This window comes from Miniopterus natalensis, chromosome 6 (assembly GCF_054644295.1).
Source record: "Miniopterus natalensis isolate mMinNat1 chromosome 6, mMinNat1.hap1, whole genome shotgun sequence".
NCBI lineage: Eukaryota > Metazoa > Chordata > Mammalia > Chiroptera > Miniopteridae > Miniopterus > Miniopterus natalensis.
The window spans coordinates 37,902,178-37,921,213 of NC_142086.1; the positions used below are offsets into that span (position 1 = coordinate 37,902,178).

At 38.6% G+C, this 19,036-nt stretch overlaps 1 protein-coding gene across 1 annotated transcript in view; it reads right to left on the bottom strand.

The window, feature by feature from the left end:
- Positions 1 to 19,001, bottom strand: part of CCDC191 (coiled-coil domain containing 191) — a 62,086-nt gene extending 43,085 nt beyond the window's left edge. Inside the window, exons 1-7 of the mRNA XM_016200235.2 lie at positions 18,865 to 19,001; positions 16,756 to 16,794; positions 14,636 to 14,777; positions 9,641 to 9,778; positions 6,546 to 6,715; positions 4,375 to 4,598; positions 1,149 to 1,302 (exon numbers count right to left, since the gene is read on the bottom strand). Coding sequence (XP_016055721.2) covers positions 1,149 to 1,302; positions 4,375 to 4,598; positions 6,546 to 6,715; positions 9,641 to 9,778; positions 14,636 to 14,777; positions 16,756 to 16,794; positions 18,865 to 18,954 — 957 coding nt within the window. The 5' untranslated portion in view covers positions 18,955 to 19,001. The remainder of the gene's footprint in view (positions 1 to 1,148; positions 1,303 to 4,374; positions 4,599 to 6,545; positions 6,716 to 9,640; positions 9,779 to 14,635; positions 14,778 to 16,755; positions 16,795 to 18,864) is intronic.
- Positions 19,002 to 19,036: the final 35 nt, after the last annotated feature.

The following is a 19,036-nucleotide window of genomic DNA, read 5'->3' on the forward strand; positions in this document are numbered from 1 at the left end:
CTTCTTGTAGTATTCTTACCAAAAATGCATAATCTCAATCTAAGCAGAAGAAAACATCAGAAAACTCAAATTGAGAAATATTTTGCTAAATGCCTGACTAGTACTCTTCAAAACTGTCAAGATCATGAAAGACAAGGAAAGACAGGAACTGGGAAGAGACTAAGGAGACATAATAGCTAAATGCAACACAAAATTATGGATTGAGTCCTGGAACAGAAAAAGGACCTTAGTGGAAAAACTGGTGACAGTCTAATAAAAGCTATAGTTTGGTTAATGGTATTTAATGGTATTGTACGAATGTTAATGTCCTGGTTTTGATAATTATACTATATTTATGTAAGATATTAATACTGGGGGAAGCTGGGGAAATAGTATTCAGGAACTCTGTGTACTATTTTTGAAACTATTCTGTATGTCTAAAATAATTTCAAAATAAAAACTTAAAAACAATAAAGTATAGGTTCAAATCAAGCAGAATCTGTGACAAAATAGAGATAATTAATTCATAATCTCTCATTTTTATATACACTGGCTGGTCTGTTTAAATTGGGTAATTTGTTTTAGTAGGGTACTACATTTGTAAAACTCTTCTGTGTCTAAAATTCATACCCAGCACTTCTATCTAAAACATACATGATTTCTTCCTGTACAGTGGACTTCAATAACATTTAAAAGTTAATCTTCTTGGGAACACATGTTTTATTCATCTCTCACTGGCTGGGTAATATAGCATGGCCCTTTTTCCTTATGCCTTCTTAAGGTGGCTCCTGAGTTCATTCTCTTCTTACTTTCTCTCAGAAATCTAGACTCTTACTGCAGGAAGACACACTAACTCCGTCAGTCTCATGAAGGACGCAGCATCTAAGAGTCTTTGCTAATCTTTCTCAAAATGTTAATCTCAATTCTTAACATTTCATCCTACACTTCCCTCTTTGTTCCTAAAGCCAAAACTCTGACCAAACTCTTGCTGTTTTATATCTGAATAATTATGACTTCTTGACCATCAGTCCAAAACGCCACCATCAAGTATGTCTAGCTTTTAAAAAAAGTTGCTCAGTTGGGCTTAGTGTTACTTTGTCCCATCTCTCATGAAGCCCTTCATCATTTATGCTACAGAATGCTGAATAAAGAAACATTACAGTCCCCACCTGGTGATTTTCCTTGTACGTTTGGATTAATAACTCTTTCAGTTTCTTTTTTCTTTCTTTCTCCACTTTTTCTTCCTCCCGGAGAATATGAACACTGTGAAACATGCCTTTCTCTGGATGTTTTGGAGAACTTTCTTCTTGCTTTCTCTTCTCTCTATTTATAACAATTTAAAAATACATACATGAATAGACTTAATGTTGAGTAATCACAACAGACCATAGTGCAATGAATACTGAATTTTCCATCAGAAGACAAAGATTTTTTAGATCTGGCTTTAAAGCCACATAATAGAGTGATTTTTTTCTTTTGTCTTAGTTTATTCCTTTTAAAAATAAAACATAGATAAAATAAAGTCGTTATAAGTACTCTGAAAAGTAGAAAGCTCTATAGACATTTTAGCATTTTTATTGAGTTTAATATTGAGTGATACTTTGATCAAAATTTGAGACTTAACAACTACTAGGCATTCTCTAACATAGACATTCTCTCTCTTCTTATAAGGGAGGCACAAAAAAGGACCCTCGGGTAAGAAAGGAATGAGATTTTTACAATAAGGCTTTTACAAGGTTTCTAGGGAGAAAGATAATGAAAGAATCAGGTGTTACTGAGTAAGGAAAAATGGAATTTATATTAATTCTGAAGAGCTAAAAAGAGAAAATATAGAACTTAATACAATAAGGAAAAGGCCCTCAGGCAAGTAACAAGAGTCTGTTAGGAACTTCGTTGTTCATCTTTCTGGTCATCCCCTTTCTCCCCCACTTATCTATTCTTTCTTGCCCAGATCGCCCCTCTTACATTCACGCAAGCCCATAGCCACTGCTTTCTTATTGGAGTATATTAAACTACACAGGTATGTGTATAGTGTATATATTCTAGTAATGATGTAGTAAACATAACACCGAGTCAAATCAGGATTCATGGGCTTTGGCCACAAACCAGCTGTGAAAACTCAGGCAAGTTAGCTAGTCTTTCTCAGCTTCACTTTACGTTTGTGGAAACTCAGACTGAGACCAGGATGTCTGAATAGTCTGCAGACATTTTCTCATTAATTCTTTCATTTTTATGGCTCTTGTCTCATACAAGGGGGCACACAATGTTATATCTTATTACTATCTTATTGGTTACAGTGGCTCCTCCAGTACAAAGTTGCTATTTTTCCTTTAGTAATTAATACATCTCCTAGGAGAAGATGCTTTGAAACTGTGCAATGAAGCAGATTTAGTATAGCTTACAAATAAGTTTAAAAGCCCTACCAACAATACAATTTTACTGAATTTTTCCAAACTTAACAGTGTCACTACGACATTATATCAGATGGTTATAGGCAAGTCACAGTGGGCATTTAAAGAAATACAGTTCTAATGCCATGGATCTGATTTTTAAAATAAGTATCTGTTGTGTAAGTATTATCTGCTCATTGTGAAAAACTGGAGAGGCATAAAAGCCATCTATACTTCCACCTAGAAAAAAACCACTTGATAACATGTCAGTGCTGTTTTACTGTGGAACCACTGTTTAATAATTTCTCCACTATATTAATGTCTGTTATCATAAATAATATTACTTTAATTATCTTTGTGCATAAATCTTTGTCTGGATATCTGATCATTTTCTTAAGGCAGTTTTCCTAGAACTGGAAATTCTCAGGTCATGATAGTAACATTTTTATGGCTCTTGTTTATTGCCAAATTGGTTTCTGGAATGTTTAAATCAGTTCATCCACCTATAAGTATATCACAGTATCTGTCTCACTGGAACCAGGGATAGGATTTTAACTTTTAAAAGAAGTGACTGGTCAGTGAGCATCTGCTGAGTGCCCACTGAAGCAGAGCTTCCTGCTACCATCAAATGTTACTCGCTTCACAATTTATTTTAGGTCAGCCTAGATTTTTCAGGGCTTAAGAGCAAACTGAAAAGCAAGGTTGACCTCAGCAAGAACTCCCTGAAACACTGGTGATTGCTCTCTAAAAGGAATGGCTTCTGGAGGAGGCTGAGGCTGGCACTTGAAAGCAAAGCACAAGTCCACTGCCGAGCTGTTTCAAATTGGGTAGAATGAGAGCAATCAAGAACACAGGGGGAAGGCTGTGTGGGCTGATGCGGGTGGAAGGGATTATCTAATAGGTCTTGCTGGCCTCTCAGTTTGAGTGTTCAGTCACTTCAGGCACGGTGTTCCAAGGCTTTTGCAGTGCATGCATCAATGCTGTTTCTCTGAATAAATACATCAGTTATTTCACTTATGAAACTCATTTTTTTCATGAGGATACATAACAGCACTACATCCTATGAGAACTGTTTTGATTTTCCTCTTATGTCAGATATTCTTTTTCTTTATCAGTGGCAGCAGGGCAATGGTGACTCTCCATATGACCATCAGAAGATGAAACACTGATGCAATTCACAACGGACTTGGCATAATTAGAGAACATGCACAGGGAAACATGTTAAACCTTAAAAATGTTCAGGTAACCTAAGAGATGCAAACTAACCAATATAAAACCTACACAAAGTGCAAAATATATTGAAAATGATGCTACTCTTCAATGTGAGAAAAGCGTGTAACTGGCCCACTGCCAGTAATAGTATAAATAAGTCCAACCCATTTGGAAAACAATTTGGCAATGTTTCAAGAGTCATAAAAAGGCCTGTACCATTTAACTCAGTAATTACACTCCTAAGAATGTAATTCAAAAGAATAAAAAAGTTCTATACTTAAGGATGCTCAGTGTACTATTGGTGAAAAAACCTGAAATAGCTGTAATGCTTATCAGTCTAAGGAGAGGAGATCATTACATAAATTATGGTATAAGAACTCAATGGACTCTAGTTAATGTGATAATTACAACAACCAGAATAACAAATTAAGGCCCTGGCTGGGAAGCTCAGTTGGTTAGAGTGTTGTCCCGATATGCCAAGGTTGTGGGTTCAACCCCCAGTCAGGGCACATACAACAATCAACCAATGAATGCATAAAAAAGTGGAACAAAAAAGAGTAACACATTAAATGTACTTTATAGTTGCAATTAAATATGTAATGGGACCAACACCAGGAATATTCATGGAAAAGTGAAAATAGTTAACTTGTTAAGATGTTGGAATAGTGGGTCATTTCTCTGTTGTGTTTTGTAATTTTAATGTTTGTGCATTTAAAAAAAACTTTATAGAGTACTTCCAAAATGACTGCTTAAACAAAAAAACCCTCTATACTGCTCATCACAGCTGGCTTACATTTTCCACGCCTCTTCCACAGTGCGCCTGCGCTCAATTATCTCCCTCCGCAGCTTCACCATCTCCCTCTGAATCTCCTCCTCCTCTTTCTTGGCCTCTAGAGCCTTCCTTCTCTTCTCTTCTTGCACCAGACACTGAGCCTCTAAGAAGGCTGACTTTTTCAGGGTCTTTTCAATTCTCTGGCGCTCCAGTTCTTTCTCCCGTCTTAAACGATTTTCTTTTACCTTAAAGGAAAATACGAGGACAAATGCAGTCTTTCAAGTAGTAAGGGATTTGCAAAACCATAGAATACATTTTGAAGTTCAGAATATACCCATTCTGCTCCAGAACCCCATCGTTTATCAGAAAAATGGAGGGAATTCATTTGTTTACTGGGTAAGGGCCAATATGAAATTTTAAATGAAGTTGGGTAAGACGACTCTCAAACAAATAGGGAATAATCTGCACCAAAATCTAATGGGTCAGCTGCCAAGTTCTGGATTCTTATTTAGTAATGATTTCCCACCCATAAGATTTCCCAAAATATACATTACTGCTATTTATTTAGGCCATGTCTGCATACTAATTATAATTTTAAAACGAATATTTTGGGGAGGCTACATTGTGAAGGATAGAACAGTGACTTACAGATGGTCCCCAACTTATAATGGTTCTATTTGCAATTTTTCAACTTTAGAATGGTGCAAAAACAATACGTGTTCAGTAGAAACCACACTTCAAATTCTGAATTTTGACCTTTTTCTGGGCTACTGATATGTAGTATGACACTTTATTGTGATGCTAGAAAGTGGCAGTGAGATGATTTTGCTCACCTGTAGGCTACTGTAAGTGTCCTGAGCATGTTTAAGGTAGGCTAGGTGATAACTCAGATGTATTAAATGCATTGACTCATGATATTTTCAACTTAAGATGGGTTTATTGAGATGTAACCCCATCATAAGTCAAGGATCATCTGTATTGTTTAGGAACACCACAACCCTTTATTCATTTCTATCATGATTTAAACATATTGATGATTCTGGATCATATTTGGAAATCAAAACCATGAACTTCACAGGTATTTCTGAATAAGCACAATACTTTCTTAAAATTTATTAATTCTTTAGAGGCTTGACTAGCTATGAATTAAGGAGTGGTCCTTTCCTTCCTTCTTCACTTAACTCTGCCCCTAGCTTACCCCAGTTATGACTTCTAGATAATGGCTGTCTCTTATTGAACTTCTTTCCTCCTTTTTATCATAAATCTAAACCAGGACATACTTCTACCCAGTTTTTCTAACATCCCAGTACTGATAGGCACATGTTATCAGAAATGTTATTGCCTGGCCAGGCGTGGCTCAGTGGTTGAGCATTGACCTAGGATCCAGGAGATTGGGGTTCAATTCCCAGTCAGGGCACATGCCCGGGTTGCGGGCTATGACTCCCTCAATCATTGATGTTTCTATCTCTCTCCCCCTTTTCCTCTCTCTGAAATCCATAAAGATATGTTAAAAAAAAAAAGAAAAAAAAGAAATCAGTTATAAAAAGATAGCACACATGTATAGACATTAGTTCTAGTTCAGTCATAGTTTTGGACTTGTGGCACAAAGGCCTGGGCGTTCTGATTTCCTGAAGCTCCTCTACAAAGTGTTGAGATGCATTTTTTTCCTGTAACCTACTATTCACTTGGGAGAAAAAAAAGTTTCCATATGCCTTTCTAATTCAAAACAGCTGAACTAGATTTAATTCAGATCTGTCCTCCCTTTCAAATTGTAATCACAAAATGAGTGAATTTTTCAGTTGTCTAGAAAAGAATTATCACTATAACATTCAACAGAATATTCATGATATTAATATATTGATGTCTCAATTGAAAAACCAAATTCAACCAAAACCCAATCTACGTATTTATAATAGGAAGTACTACATCCAAACTAATAAAGTTTAGTCCAACACTCTGTTGGTCAAATTCATTTATTCCTTTTTTGAGGTTTTCTTAAATAGTTTCCTATCCTCAGTTTATAAGCATTATTTTTCTTCTGAAGTTCTTATATTTTATTTTTATTCTTTCTAACCAAACCACAGATGGCACCCTTTTTCATAATAAAGCTTCAGTCTTTATTTAAGCTTATTAAATATATTATACAAAGATTGCTTCCTGTTATCCATTTTAATTTTGTTTTTCCCTCCCACCTGCTTATGTCTTATCTCCATGGTAAGGCGAGGATCCTTCTGCTGCTTCTTTCCATTCATTTCAAGATCTTCCAACATCCCAGAATCCACCACATCTTTATGGAGCAGATGGTCTATAAATTTTTGAACAGTGGTACTTTCCTCTTCTTCCTCCAAATAGCCACATAAATCTGGGAAAAACAGAACAATGACAAAAAAGTATTTTTTAATTTAAAAATTTTAATACAATTTTCATATTTATTTAAATAATCCTGGTACAATAATAATACAATACTGTGGCCCTGGCCAATGTGGCTCAGTTGGTTAAGCGTCATCCCATGCACCAGAACGTAGCCAGTTTGATTCCTGGTCAGGGCACCTGCCTGGGTTGAGGGCTTGATTTACAGTAGAGGGGGTGCAGGATGCAGTTGATTGATGTTTTGCTTTCTCATCAATGTTTCTCTCTCTCTCTCTCTCTCTCCCCCTCTCCCTTCCTCTCCCTCTAAAATCAATAAAAAGATATTTTCGAAAAACACAATACTGTGAGTATTCAATAAATAGTAACTGATAACGCCAACTGAGTGAGTATAGTCCTCAGCAATTAACTACAACTAAGAGGGAGAAAAACTCTACTCATGAAGACTTGCCCTTACTCAAGTGATTTCCTCACTGTCAAATTTAAAAGACATTACTTTAATCTAAACATCCTTGAGGACTCTATTGCTTTTTAAAAATGACTTAATTGTGGTCATAATTAACAAATAAGTATTTAAACTTTTCAATAAGTTTTGACACATACATAAACCATCACTACAGTCAAGATAATGAACCTGTCAGCTCCCCAAAAGGTCCTCATTTTCATTTGTAATCTCTTCCTTCCACTCTTCCCCATGTTCTCTGACCTATCCCAAGCAACCACAGACCTGCTTTCTGTCACTATAGATTAGGTTACATTTTCTAGAATGTTGTATCAACTAAATCATATGTTATGTACTCTTTTTTTGGGTCAGGCTTCTTTTATTCAGCATAATTATTTTGAGATTCATCCATGTTGGTGCATCAATAGTTTATCTCTTTTTTACTGTCAAGTAGTATTCCACTGTATGGGTATACCACAGTTCATTCATTCATTCACTCATGTGTAGATAAATATTTGGGCTATTTCCAGATTTGGGCTATTACAAATAAAGTGTTATGAACATTTGTGCACAAGTCTTTGTATGAACATACACTTTCTCTTCTCTTGGGAATAGAAACTTTTTACAAAACTGCCAAACCATTTTCCAAAGTGGCCGTATGATTTTACATTCTCACTAGCAGTGTAGAAATGTTCCAGTTCCTTCACATCCTTAGCAATACTTAGTATGGTCAATCTTTTAATTTAAACCATTTTAACAGGTGTGTAAGTGGTAATTCATGGTAGTTTTAACTTGCATTTTCCTAATGACTCACAATATTGAACATCTTCCTTGTTAACGTTCTGTTTAGTACACCATGTAGTCCCATACATTATTAAAAATGGGGTATTGAAGTCTCCAGTTGTTATTGGTGAATTACCTCTTTCTCCCTTCAATTTTTTAAGCTTTTGCTTCACATATTTTTGGGTTCTTTTGTTAAGTATACATATGTTTGTACTTATGTTTTCTCGATGGATTGACTCTTTGATTATTATAAAATGCCTTTGTCTCGATGGTATTTTTTATCTTAGTCTCTTTTTTTCTGACATTATTAAGTTGTTCTTGCTTTCTTTTGGTTACTGTTTACATAGTATATCTTTTTACTTTCAATCTATTAACATATATATTTTTAATCCTCACCCAAGGAGTGAGGACTTTTTTTCCATTGATTTTTTTAGAGAGAGTAGAAGGGAGGGAGAAGGGGGAGAGAGAAGAGAGAGAGAGAAACATCGATTCGAGAAAGACACATAGGTTAGTTCTGTCCCGCATGCTCCCTGACTGAGGTCAGGGATCAAACCTGCAACCCAGGTATGTGCCCTTGACTGGGAATAGAACCCGAGACTCTCTGGTGTGCAGGCCGACACTCTAACCACTGAGCAACGCTGGCCAGGGCAACCTATTCATATCTTTGAAACTAAACTGTGTCTCTTAAAGACAGTATATAGTTAGGTCGTATTTTTAATTCACTCTGCCAATCTCTGAATCTCTGTCTTTTTTTTTTTAATCTTCACCCGAGGATATGTCTATTGATTTGAGAGAGAGAGAGGAAGGGAGAAAGAGAGAAAGGGAGAGAGAGAAACATCAGTGAAAGAGGAAACACAATATTATTTTCTGTGGCACTAAAGGGTAAAAGTTACTGAGGACAAAATTCTAATTCTCCTAACTAAGAGAGCATGCTATGAAGATTACAGCCTCACAACAGCGGAATGGGCTTCTCCAGAGTGCAGGCTCTCTATCCTGGGAGGTGTTCAGGCAGAGATTATACACCCCGTGTTAGGTATACTGGAGAAGGATCTCCATCTGAGGGGGTAAAGAGAATAGATCAGAGCAGGTAATCTTGAAGGATTCCTCTAACTTTAAGAGCTCACAACTTTGTGATTCCTGCGCTGGGGATTTTGGAGAGTCCTAAGAAGGGGAATGCTGCCAAGTGAGTTCACCAAGGGTGTCTGAGTAACGCATGAGGAGCTGCCGCCACTGTCACTATGCCCACCATTATGCTCAGGGGGAAAAATCTCTGAATCATCACAAGTTAGCTATTTAACTTGTCTGACACTAGCTCTGTGTACAAGTAATCATTTTCCTTATAAAGGTATATGAAGCATTTTGTAAATATAAAATGATATACAAGTGTTTAAATGTAGTCTCCAAAGTAAACAGACATCCAACAATATATAGGAAGAGGCACTCCTAAACAGCATTATTTACTACTATAATCATAAGAATTATAAGTAATAGAATATTTTAATTTAGAAAACATCATGAATTTACTGAGGATATACATAAATAATTTAAACTGAATCAAGAAAAATTAAAGCCAATTATAAAACTAAGCAAAACACAGGAAAGTCAAAAACATATTTATTATTCAAAACAACTGGAAAGACTTTTTACACACATTCATTGGATGTTAAAGCTTAGACCAATCAGATCAGTTCTTACCATCAAACTTTTCATACTTCAAATGACCACTGGCTTCTAACGCAGGAGGGATACTTGACACGGTGTCTTCAGCTTCCCCATCACTTGCTAGTTCTTGCTTGAGTTTGGTGTCTAACCAGTCACTGACCAGCTCCTGAGCTATCAATAAAACAAAAACACCCAATTACTTTAGAGACCTTTCTTCATTCACTGTTTTCATTCATTCAATAAATATTAAATGAGCACCGATCATGTGCAAAACAGGAAAAATAAAACCTACCACCATGAAACTGCCATTCTAAATGGGGAAGAGAGATCATAAACAAGTAAGTCAGAAAAACAGAGCAGGGAAAGAGAAATGGTGTACGAAAAATGAAGAGAGGTGTTGATAGTTTTAAATTGGATAGTCAAAGGAGACCTCACTGAGAAGATATTTGAGCAAAGAAGAGAAGGAAGTGAGGGAGTGAGCCTTGTGGCTGTGTAAGAGAATATTATTCCATGCAGAGGGAAATCAAGTGCAAAAGCCCTAAGGCAGGCGAGTATCTGGTGTGTTGCAGAAATAGTAAGGAGACAGTGTGGCTGGAGAGAAGTGAAGGGGGTTGGGGGAAACAGCAGGAGATGGGGTGGTAGAGGTAAATGTGGGGATCAGGTTTAGGCAGTGGTTCAAGATCAGGATGAAATTGTGCTCCAGTGGACATCTGGCAATGTCTGAAGCCATTTTTGGTTGTCACTATTGGGGGAGATGACATTGGCATTTAGCAGGTAGAGTCGAGGGATGCTGCTAAACATCCTACAGTGCACATGACAGCACCCACAACAAAAATTATCTGGCCCAAAATGTCCATAGTGCTGAGGTTGCAAACCCCTTCTTTAGAGTCTTGACACTATTCTAGGTACTTTGGCTTTTACTCTGAATGCAATGGGAAGCCACAGGAGGGTTGTGAGCAAAGAGATCACTCTGACTACTATGTTAAAAGACTATAGGGGGACACACAAGGAAGCAGGGCACACCAACTGGGACACAGATGCAATGACCTAGGAGAGGGGTGATGGTGGCCTGGACCTGGAGTGGAGGTATTAAAAATGGTCATATTTTAAAAAATAATGGTTTTAAAAAATATATGTATCTTTAGTGATTTCAGAGAGAGGAAAGGCGTAACATCAGTGATGAGTCATTGATTGAATGCCTCTTGCATGCCCCCCACTGGGGACAGAGCCCATAACCTGGGCATGTGCCCTGACCGGAAATTGAACTATGATCTCCTGGATCACAGGTCGATGCTCAACTGCTGAGCCATGCTGGCCGGGCTAAACAATAATGTTTTGAGATAAAGTTGACATGATTTGCTGTTGGACTGGATATGGGATGCAAGAGAAAGAAATCTACAGAGTTTTGGCCTAAGTAATTGCAAGGATGGAGATATCACTCGCTGAACCAGGGAAGGCCAAGGGAACAGCAGGTTTGGGGGGAAGATCAGGAGTTCAGGTTTAGATTTTAGTTCAGTTTTGAGATGCTTATGAGACATCCAAATAGGGATGTCAGATAGGCACTGGCTATACCACTTTGTATTCCAGGGGAGGGGTCCAAGCTGAAGAAGTAAGTGTGGATGTTGTTAGCACCCAGATGGTACTTAAAGCTGTAGAGTGGAAGAGGTGGCAAAAAGAGGAAAGTGGATAGAGACTGGTTCAAGGACTAAGCCTGAGGAACTCCAGTATTTAGAGGCTGAAGACAAGGCAAGGCCAGGAAGCAAACTAGGAAGGAGTGGTCATTGAGACAGGGAAAAAACCTGAGTGTGATATCCTGGGAGCCAACTCCATCTGGATTTCATTCTTAGTGATATCCAGAAAATCTTCTTAAACATATAGGTGAGAAAATGTCTACATTAGCATTATCTTCATCATTATTTTTTAAAAATATGTTTTTATTGATTTCAGGGAGAGAAAGAGGAGAGAAAGAGAGAAACATCAATGATGAGGGCCATTGATCAGCTGCCTCCTGTACATCCCCCTACTGGAGATTGAGCCCGCAACCCAGGCATGTGCCCTTACTGGGAATCAAATGGTGACCTCCTGGTTCATAGGTCAGCGCTCAACCACTGAGCCATGCTGGCCGGGCTATCTTCATCATTATTATCACCATTATCAAACAGTTCTTATGGGTAGGTATGCGAGTTTCAAAGAAGAAAAATGTCTGTGTCAGTATTATCATTATTATCGCAAAACTCTGAGGGAATGGAGTGTTTCTATATACTAAATGATGCTAAAAGGTACTTAATATAGACAGGAATGTATATTTAAAACAGGAAAAAAATGAATCAGGGTAGTAGAAACTAAGTGTAAAAAAGTATACTAGCAACAAACATTATCGGTTTTCAGGGGAAGGCAGGGAAAGGGAGAAGATATTTATTAAGTAACCTGTGTATGATAATTCAGATATTTATGTGTACAATAACTTATGTACAGAATAATTCAGATCTACTAAACACCATTCATTGGCAAATAAGGGTTTACAGTAGTCTCCCACCCCCTTATAATGGGAAAAACATTCCAAGACCCCCTGTGGATGCCTGAAACAGTGGATAGTACCAAATCCTATGTGTACTGTTTTTTCCTATACATACATACTTATAATAAAGTTTAATTTTAAAATCAGGCATAGTGCCTGGCCGGGCGTGGCTCAACGGCAGTTGAGCGTCGACCTAGGATCCAGGTGATCAGGGTTCGATTCCCGGTCAGGGCACATGCCCGGGTTGTGGGCTGCAGCCGATCAACGATTCTCTCATCATTGATGTTTCTATCTCTCTCTCTCCTTCTCCCTTCCTTTCTCTGAAATCAATAAAGATATTAAAAAAAAAAAAAAAATTAGGCATAGTAAAAGATTAACAATAACTAATGATAAGACAGAAAAGTTATAACAAGATACTGTGGTAAGTTATGTGAATGTGGTTCTCTCTCAAAATATCTTAGTGTTCTACACTTACCTTTTCACTTAAAGGAAGCATTTACGGCTTCTTTTGCATATCTGAATTGTCAGCATCACATACTCTTGCACTTTGGGGCCATTATAAAGTAAAATAAAGGTTACTTGAATACAAGCACTGTGATGCTATGACAGCCTATCTGACAACCGAGACAGCTACTAAGTGGCTCATGGGAGGGTAGCAGGATGTGCAGCGAATACGGGGAAGCTGGACAAAGGGCTGACGCTGACAAAGCAGGAGGCGAGAGATTGCATCATGCTGCTCAAAATGATGTGCAACTTAAAATTTAAGATTTATTTTTGGAATTTTCCACTTAATACTTTCGGACTGCAGTTGACCCCAGGTAACTGGAACCGCGGAAAGTGAAACCATGAGTAAGGGGGGACTGCTGTAGTAGGAAGTGTTCCAAAAGAACAAATGGGAACTTCCCTTGGAGTGTTCAACTGTAGGAGCTCATGTTGGATCGAAGAGGCGCACCGAAGGCTACTTGAAAGCAGAATTTCTCAAAGGGTGCTCCTCAGAACACCAGTTCTTGTGGAGTATCATCGATGGTTGATGAGCAGACAGACAAGGGTAAAACCTTCAAAGCCACGCTATATCCACACACCAGCGCTGCCTCACGGCGTCACCAGTTTCTCAGGATAGTAATCAGTATTTCTAGATAAAAAGAGTTTCGTGGTGTAGGAAGCTTGGGAAATGGGATAAGTAAACTTTTTTTTTTTTTTAAAGCGCAGGGCTTCTCAGAAACCTTAACAGGCTAAAGTATACTGTGTATTCCTACTGGTGAAATGGAAAGCAGGATGGGAAAGACCCACCTTGCCACTTTCTGAATCAATCTCCTTTCTCTGTCTCCAGTACTACCAACCACCCAAGACCAAGCACCATTACTGCTACCCAGACCACTGCGATTCCCTCCCACTGGTCTCCCTTTTCCCTCTTTTTCTCCCATAGGATCCATTTTCCATACATTTTAAAAATTGTCCTATTACACCTCTGTTTAAAACCTTTCAATGATGTCTCATCATGCTCAGAATAAGACCTAAATTCTTTCCCCAGGTCTATAAGGCCCCGTGTGACATGTCTTCAGCGCTCACTGCTAGCTCATCCCCATTGGGAAGCTCCAGCCACACTGCTCATCCTTCAGTTCCTTGAGCTTGTCTGTACTTTAGCCCTTGATGCCATCTTTCCCTCAGCCTGGGGTGCTCATCCCCTGTCACTGCTCAGATGGCTCCTTCTTGTCATTCAGGTCCAAACTCGAGTGACTTGTCACTATCTGATAATTTCTTTTGAATTTTCTCTATTCCCACACTAGAATGTATATTCCATGAAAGCAAAGGCTTTGCCTGCCTTGTTCATAACCTATTCCTCCAGTGCCTAAAATAGTTACTGGCACTGAATAATATTTAAATATATATTGTTGAATGAAAGAAGTAAATGGAATAACTGGAGACATAAATAATCCAGAGGGAAGCTGACTTCCAGGACATGGTACTGACTTTCCTCATCTCTCCCCGGCTTCTCCTTCCCAGTCTTCTTTGCTGGCTCCTCCTAATCTCTCAGTCCCTAAGCAGTGGAGAGTCAGGGCATCAGCAACTAACATACTAAATTACAGAAGAATAAATGCTTTGGGGAGGTAGGGAGGTTAGATCAGTTTTAGACTCTCTTTGTAAGGAACAAAGTTGATTTATAAACTAGTGGTCAAATTCTGTATGATACTAGATCAAATTAGCAAGCTGCCCTTGGTGCCACAGGCCTAAGACCTTCCAACACTCACTAGTTCACCGTGTTATACCAAACTGCCTCTGGCTGCGGGTCTATTTCAGAAGACAAAATGGCCTTAAAAACAGCCTTAGTTGTAATACTGGAGCTGATTCCAGAGTAAATTAACTTCTGGGCAGTAAAAATAAACAGAAATTAAGGACAAGAGAAAGAAAAGCTTTCTTTCTGTACTCTGAAATTCATTATAGGCTATGCTTTAATAAGCTGTGCTCCAAAGAACTGTTAACCTTGCAGCAAAAAAAATGTATTTTCTTACCTTCTGCATAGATTTCATCATGATCCTCTATTTGCTCAGATGTTTCCAAATCTATCATTTGACCCCAAAGCCTTCTGGATAAATCTGAATTTCCAACAGAAAATGCTTTCGAAACTCCAAATTCTGAGGCTTTCTCCACTCTCTTTAATATAACAGAAAAAAAAATTCATTAAGATGACAACAACTTTGTTCACGGTTAGAACATTTCTCTCCAACCCTCAAGAAGAATCTGCCCCTTTTTTAAAAAATCCAGCTACTGCCCGGCCGGGCGTGGCTCAGCAGTTGAGCGTTGACCTAGGATCTAGGCAATCGGGGTTCGATTCCCGGTCGGGGCACATGCCCGGGTTGTGGGCTCGATCAATGACTCTCTCATCATTGATGTTTCTATCTCTCGCTCCCTCTCCTTTCTTCCCTCTGAAATCAATAAAGATATATTAAAAAATAAATAAATAAATAAAAAATTCAGCTACTAAAATACTTTCATTTGTCCATTTTTGAAGGAACTGTGAGGCTTAACATCCACCCCAAATAATTTCATTCAATAAACATGAAACTAATTACAGTACTTTACCAAGTCTTAACAGGTACTCATGATGTTTATATTTGAACAAAATGTTAATTAAGCTTTAGATACCTTTTGTTTAGAGCACTGATTATGGGACTCTGACATTTGAATACTTTTTAAAATAAAAAATATATTTTATTAGTTTTCCATGCTACTAAAATTTGCATATGAATGTGAGCCAGAGGCAGAGTAGCTATACTTCTTCGAATTACTACCCTGTAAGGAACCTCCCACCATACAGGCAAACTATAGGTGCAATAAAATTGGGATGAACAGAGTCACTGAATTGTAGTCTTCAGAATATTTTAACGCAATAGTAAGAATCTAGTAAAACAGTGGCGAAATTGGGGAGTTGGGAGAGTGACTGGCGGAGGTGGGCAAACTCTCTTGGCCCTTTGGCTTACCTGCACAGTATAAAAGAACTCGTTTTACAATTAAACCTGTTTTCCTCCCTACCCACAAACCTGCTTTCCTCCATGCCAAGACTGTGTTGTCAGTCTTGTAACTTGGCTAATGACAACTCCATTCTTTCCATTCCTCAAAAACCTTTTTCAATCTGCTCTTTCTCTTTCTCTCCAAACATACACACATATAATATATCAGGAAACCTATTTTCAAAATATATCCAGGATCTCACCCTTCTTGTCACCTCTACTGCAATTACCCTGGTGCAAGGAACCACAATTTCCTGACAGATTTTCAAAATAGCCCCCACCACAGCAGGCAGAGAGACCCATTCAAAATGAAAGGCATAATGTTAGTACTCCCCTCAAACCCTTCCATGGTTCCCTATTTCATTCAACTCAGAACAGAAGTCTAAATCCTTATAATATGCTTTAAGGCCCTGCACCATCAAGACCCAATGAATTCTCCAACCTCTTCCTCTGCTACTCTGCCTCGACTTCAGCCACACTGACCTCCCTGTTCATTCTTTCTCAACTATGCCAAGCATGTTCCCACCTCAGGACCTTTGCACTGAACTTTCCCTCTGTTGACTGCTCTCCCTCGGATAGCCATATGACTGGCAGGACAAGTACTAGATGATGCTAAGGATTAGAAATAATCTCTATATTTTCTTGTTTTAAAATATTATATCCTTACCATGTTTTTTTTCAAAATAAACATGTAAGAGACAGGAGAGGAAGATCTTAAGTTGTATTTCAGTGAAACAAACATTTCCTCGATTGAAAAAATTATACCTTATGTTAGTTTATTGAATGGTAGCTCTGTTATCAGCTATATAGTGAACATTAAGGGAAAAACAAAACTAAAATCTTCTGTTCTGAAAGAGTTCACTTTTCCTTGGTTTGTTTCATATAACACATGTGCAACAGACAACTCAAAAACAGTTCTAAAGCAATACAGGGTGATTAAAAAACCCTAAATACCTTCCAAAGTTTATTACTTAGTAGCTATGTTATATATAAGGAAACATATATAGTTACAAAGGATCAAAAACAGCAAAATATGTGCAAAATGGAGACCTATGTGTATTCCTTTTCCATCTGATTATGTCTGACTCTTAATTCTCTATCTTCATGTGCAATATCCTTACCCTAATCCAGTGTTCCACATTGTCAGGGTCAAAAGCAGGCTGTAGATAATATATACAGAATATTAACACATAATATCATTATCAACTTTGCCATTTTAATCTATCCTTCTGACTAAAATACATGAAAGTGTCCTCTATTCTTTCCCCAAATCATTTCATTAGACACTTCAGCAACAAAAGAACACAGAAGATGGTAGGAAGAAAAACATGGATCCTTCTCTGGGACATCATCTGAATGTTTTTATCTCCTGCCTAAGCCCACCAGATTCTGATTTAATTGGTCTGGGGTAGGGCCCAGGCATGAGTATTTTTTCAAACTCTCCTGGGTTATGAGCGAAGATAGAGGAATGCTAGGTATAATACTCCTTATAAAAACCCAAACAAGCACTAATTAATTAGACAGGTTTATGCAAGTGTCACAGAAGCAAATCTACTTAGAGAATGGTGTGCCCTTCTCCTTAGGCCCCTTTTTTTTTAGTAGTAGCCTATAGCAAGAGGGTTTCCTATCTTACCTAGAGCAGGGATATTGTTTGGTCCAGTAAGAACTGGTGTGTGTGCGTGTGCGCGCGTGTGTGTGTGCAGTGAGAGATAATCAATCTTCTACAGTTTTACAGCGCAGAAAATGAAGTAGAAATCACATAAATTTCTACCAAGGTCAGTCACATATTAATCAGATAAGTAGTACACCTCCTTTCGTCACTCTCTGTAACGTTCAAAAGCTTGCAGAATTCCCTCTAATAGTCACTTAATGAATAGAGGTATTTGCTTTGCTAATAATTCAAGTGGGTTTTTAAATAAATAGGGAATATATAAACATGGAAGAGGAAAAGGTATAATACTCTTTCCCTTACATAACACTTCACCTTCAAAGCACCTTACAGAGAGCAAATTAATGCAGCTGTGCTGTTGAATAATTTTGTTTCTGCAACAAAGAAAGAGCTGATTCTATTAAAACACAACTGAACTTTGAAGAGCTCTTGTGATTTTACCTTTTCATCCTCTAGGCAGTAACAATGAGCACTAGCAGCAAAAATCCTTCCTTTGGAGTCCTAAGAAATTGTCCCAAATTTTTACCTTTCATCATCAGGTCTATTTCCATATGGAACTGGTATATTACAATAGAAGCAGACTGTGTTTCCAACTCTCCAATGCCCCAGTCTGCACCCCCCAGTATCTGGGACAAGATACTCACCAAGTGGAATATATCCAGTGCGTTATTTAGCTGGTATATTTAGAATAAACTGTAAGCACAATTGCCTAGAGCACTCAGAAAGGCCACATGTCTATAGATCATATTTTTACGAAAGTGTAACTTAAGCGTGAAAACAGCTGGTGAAGCTGCTCTGGAGCGGAAAGCCGAGAAGCCAGCTCCATTTTGGTACTCTCACCTACATTTAAAACATTTATTTTTGTGACTGTTAAAAAGGTAGTCTGTGGAAAGCACACATCGTGTGACTGACTTTGCACATGTCATTTACATATGTTTCAAGCTTAAAACGGGTCATCAGTTTTCCATGGGATGCTAACGCATCAACGGGGGAAATAAATATAAAGAGGGCTTATTTTTTAAACGATGGTTGAATTTAGAAATTTAGAATCAAGTACTGATATATTCAATATCCACTTGCATTTCCGAGTTCATTCTAGATATTTTGGGTAAAACTAGGGGGGTAGGGCTACGAGGTTGAGGACTTAACGTGAAGATCTTCCCCTTCCAATAAAGATCAGTTCCCTATGGCTTGCAAAACATTAAAAATAAAAATAAATGTGCGGGAAGCTCTCTAAACTTGGGGGAGTGGTAGTAAGTAGGGGGCGAAAGAGTTCGTGAGTTCTCTTCAACCCGACGGGCGACTACCAGACCTCTCCGGTGTGTAAAAACCGTTAGATGGAAATAGTTATTCCAGGATGCTGCCCACCAAAGACGTCAGGTACCCACACCCCCGAGTCCCTGGGCCCCCTTCGTAGGGCAATGATGGCTCCAAGTTGGTAGGGGAAGGGGCGGGCCAGGTAAGGACGCTCTCGGTGGAACAGGGAGGAGGCACCGGCGGGGACGCTGATGGCCTCGGGGCCGGTCTCCGCCCCCCATAACTCCTGATTGGGAAGGATCACCTTGGGGCTCGGCTTCCTTGTAAACCGTTTCCAGAGATTCCGCCCCGTCCTCTTCTTTGAGGACGACCCATCCCGGGGCGCCAGCAGCATTCTCCAGGTTCAGTCCCGGACCTTGGCCGAAGCTGAAACAACCGCTCTTCTGCTCAGACCGCTACGGGAGCTCCCTGGGAAT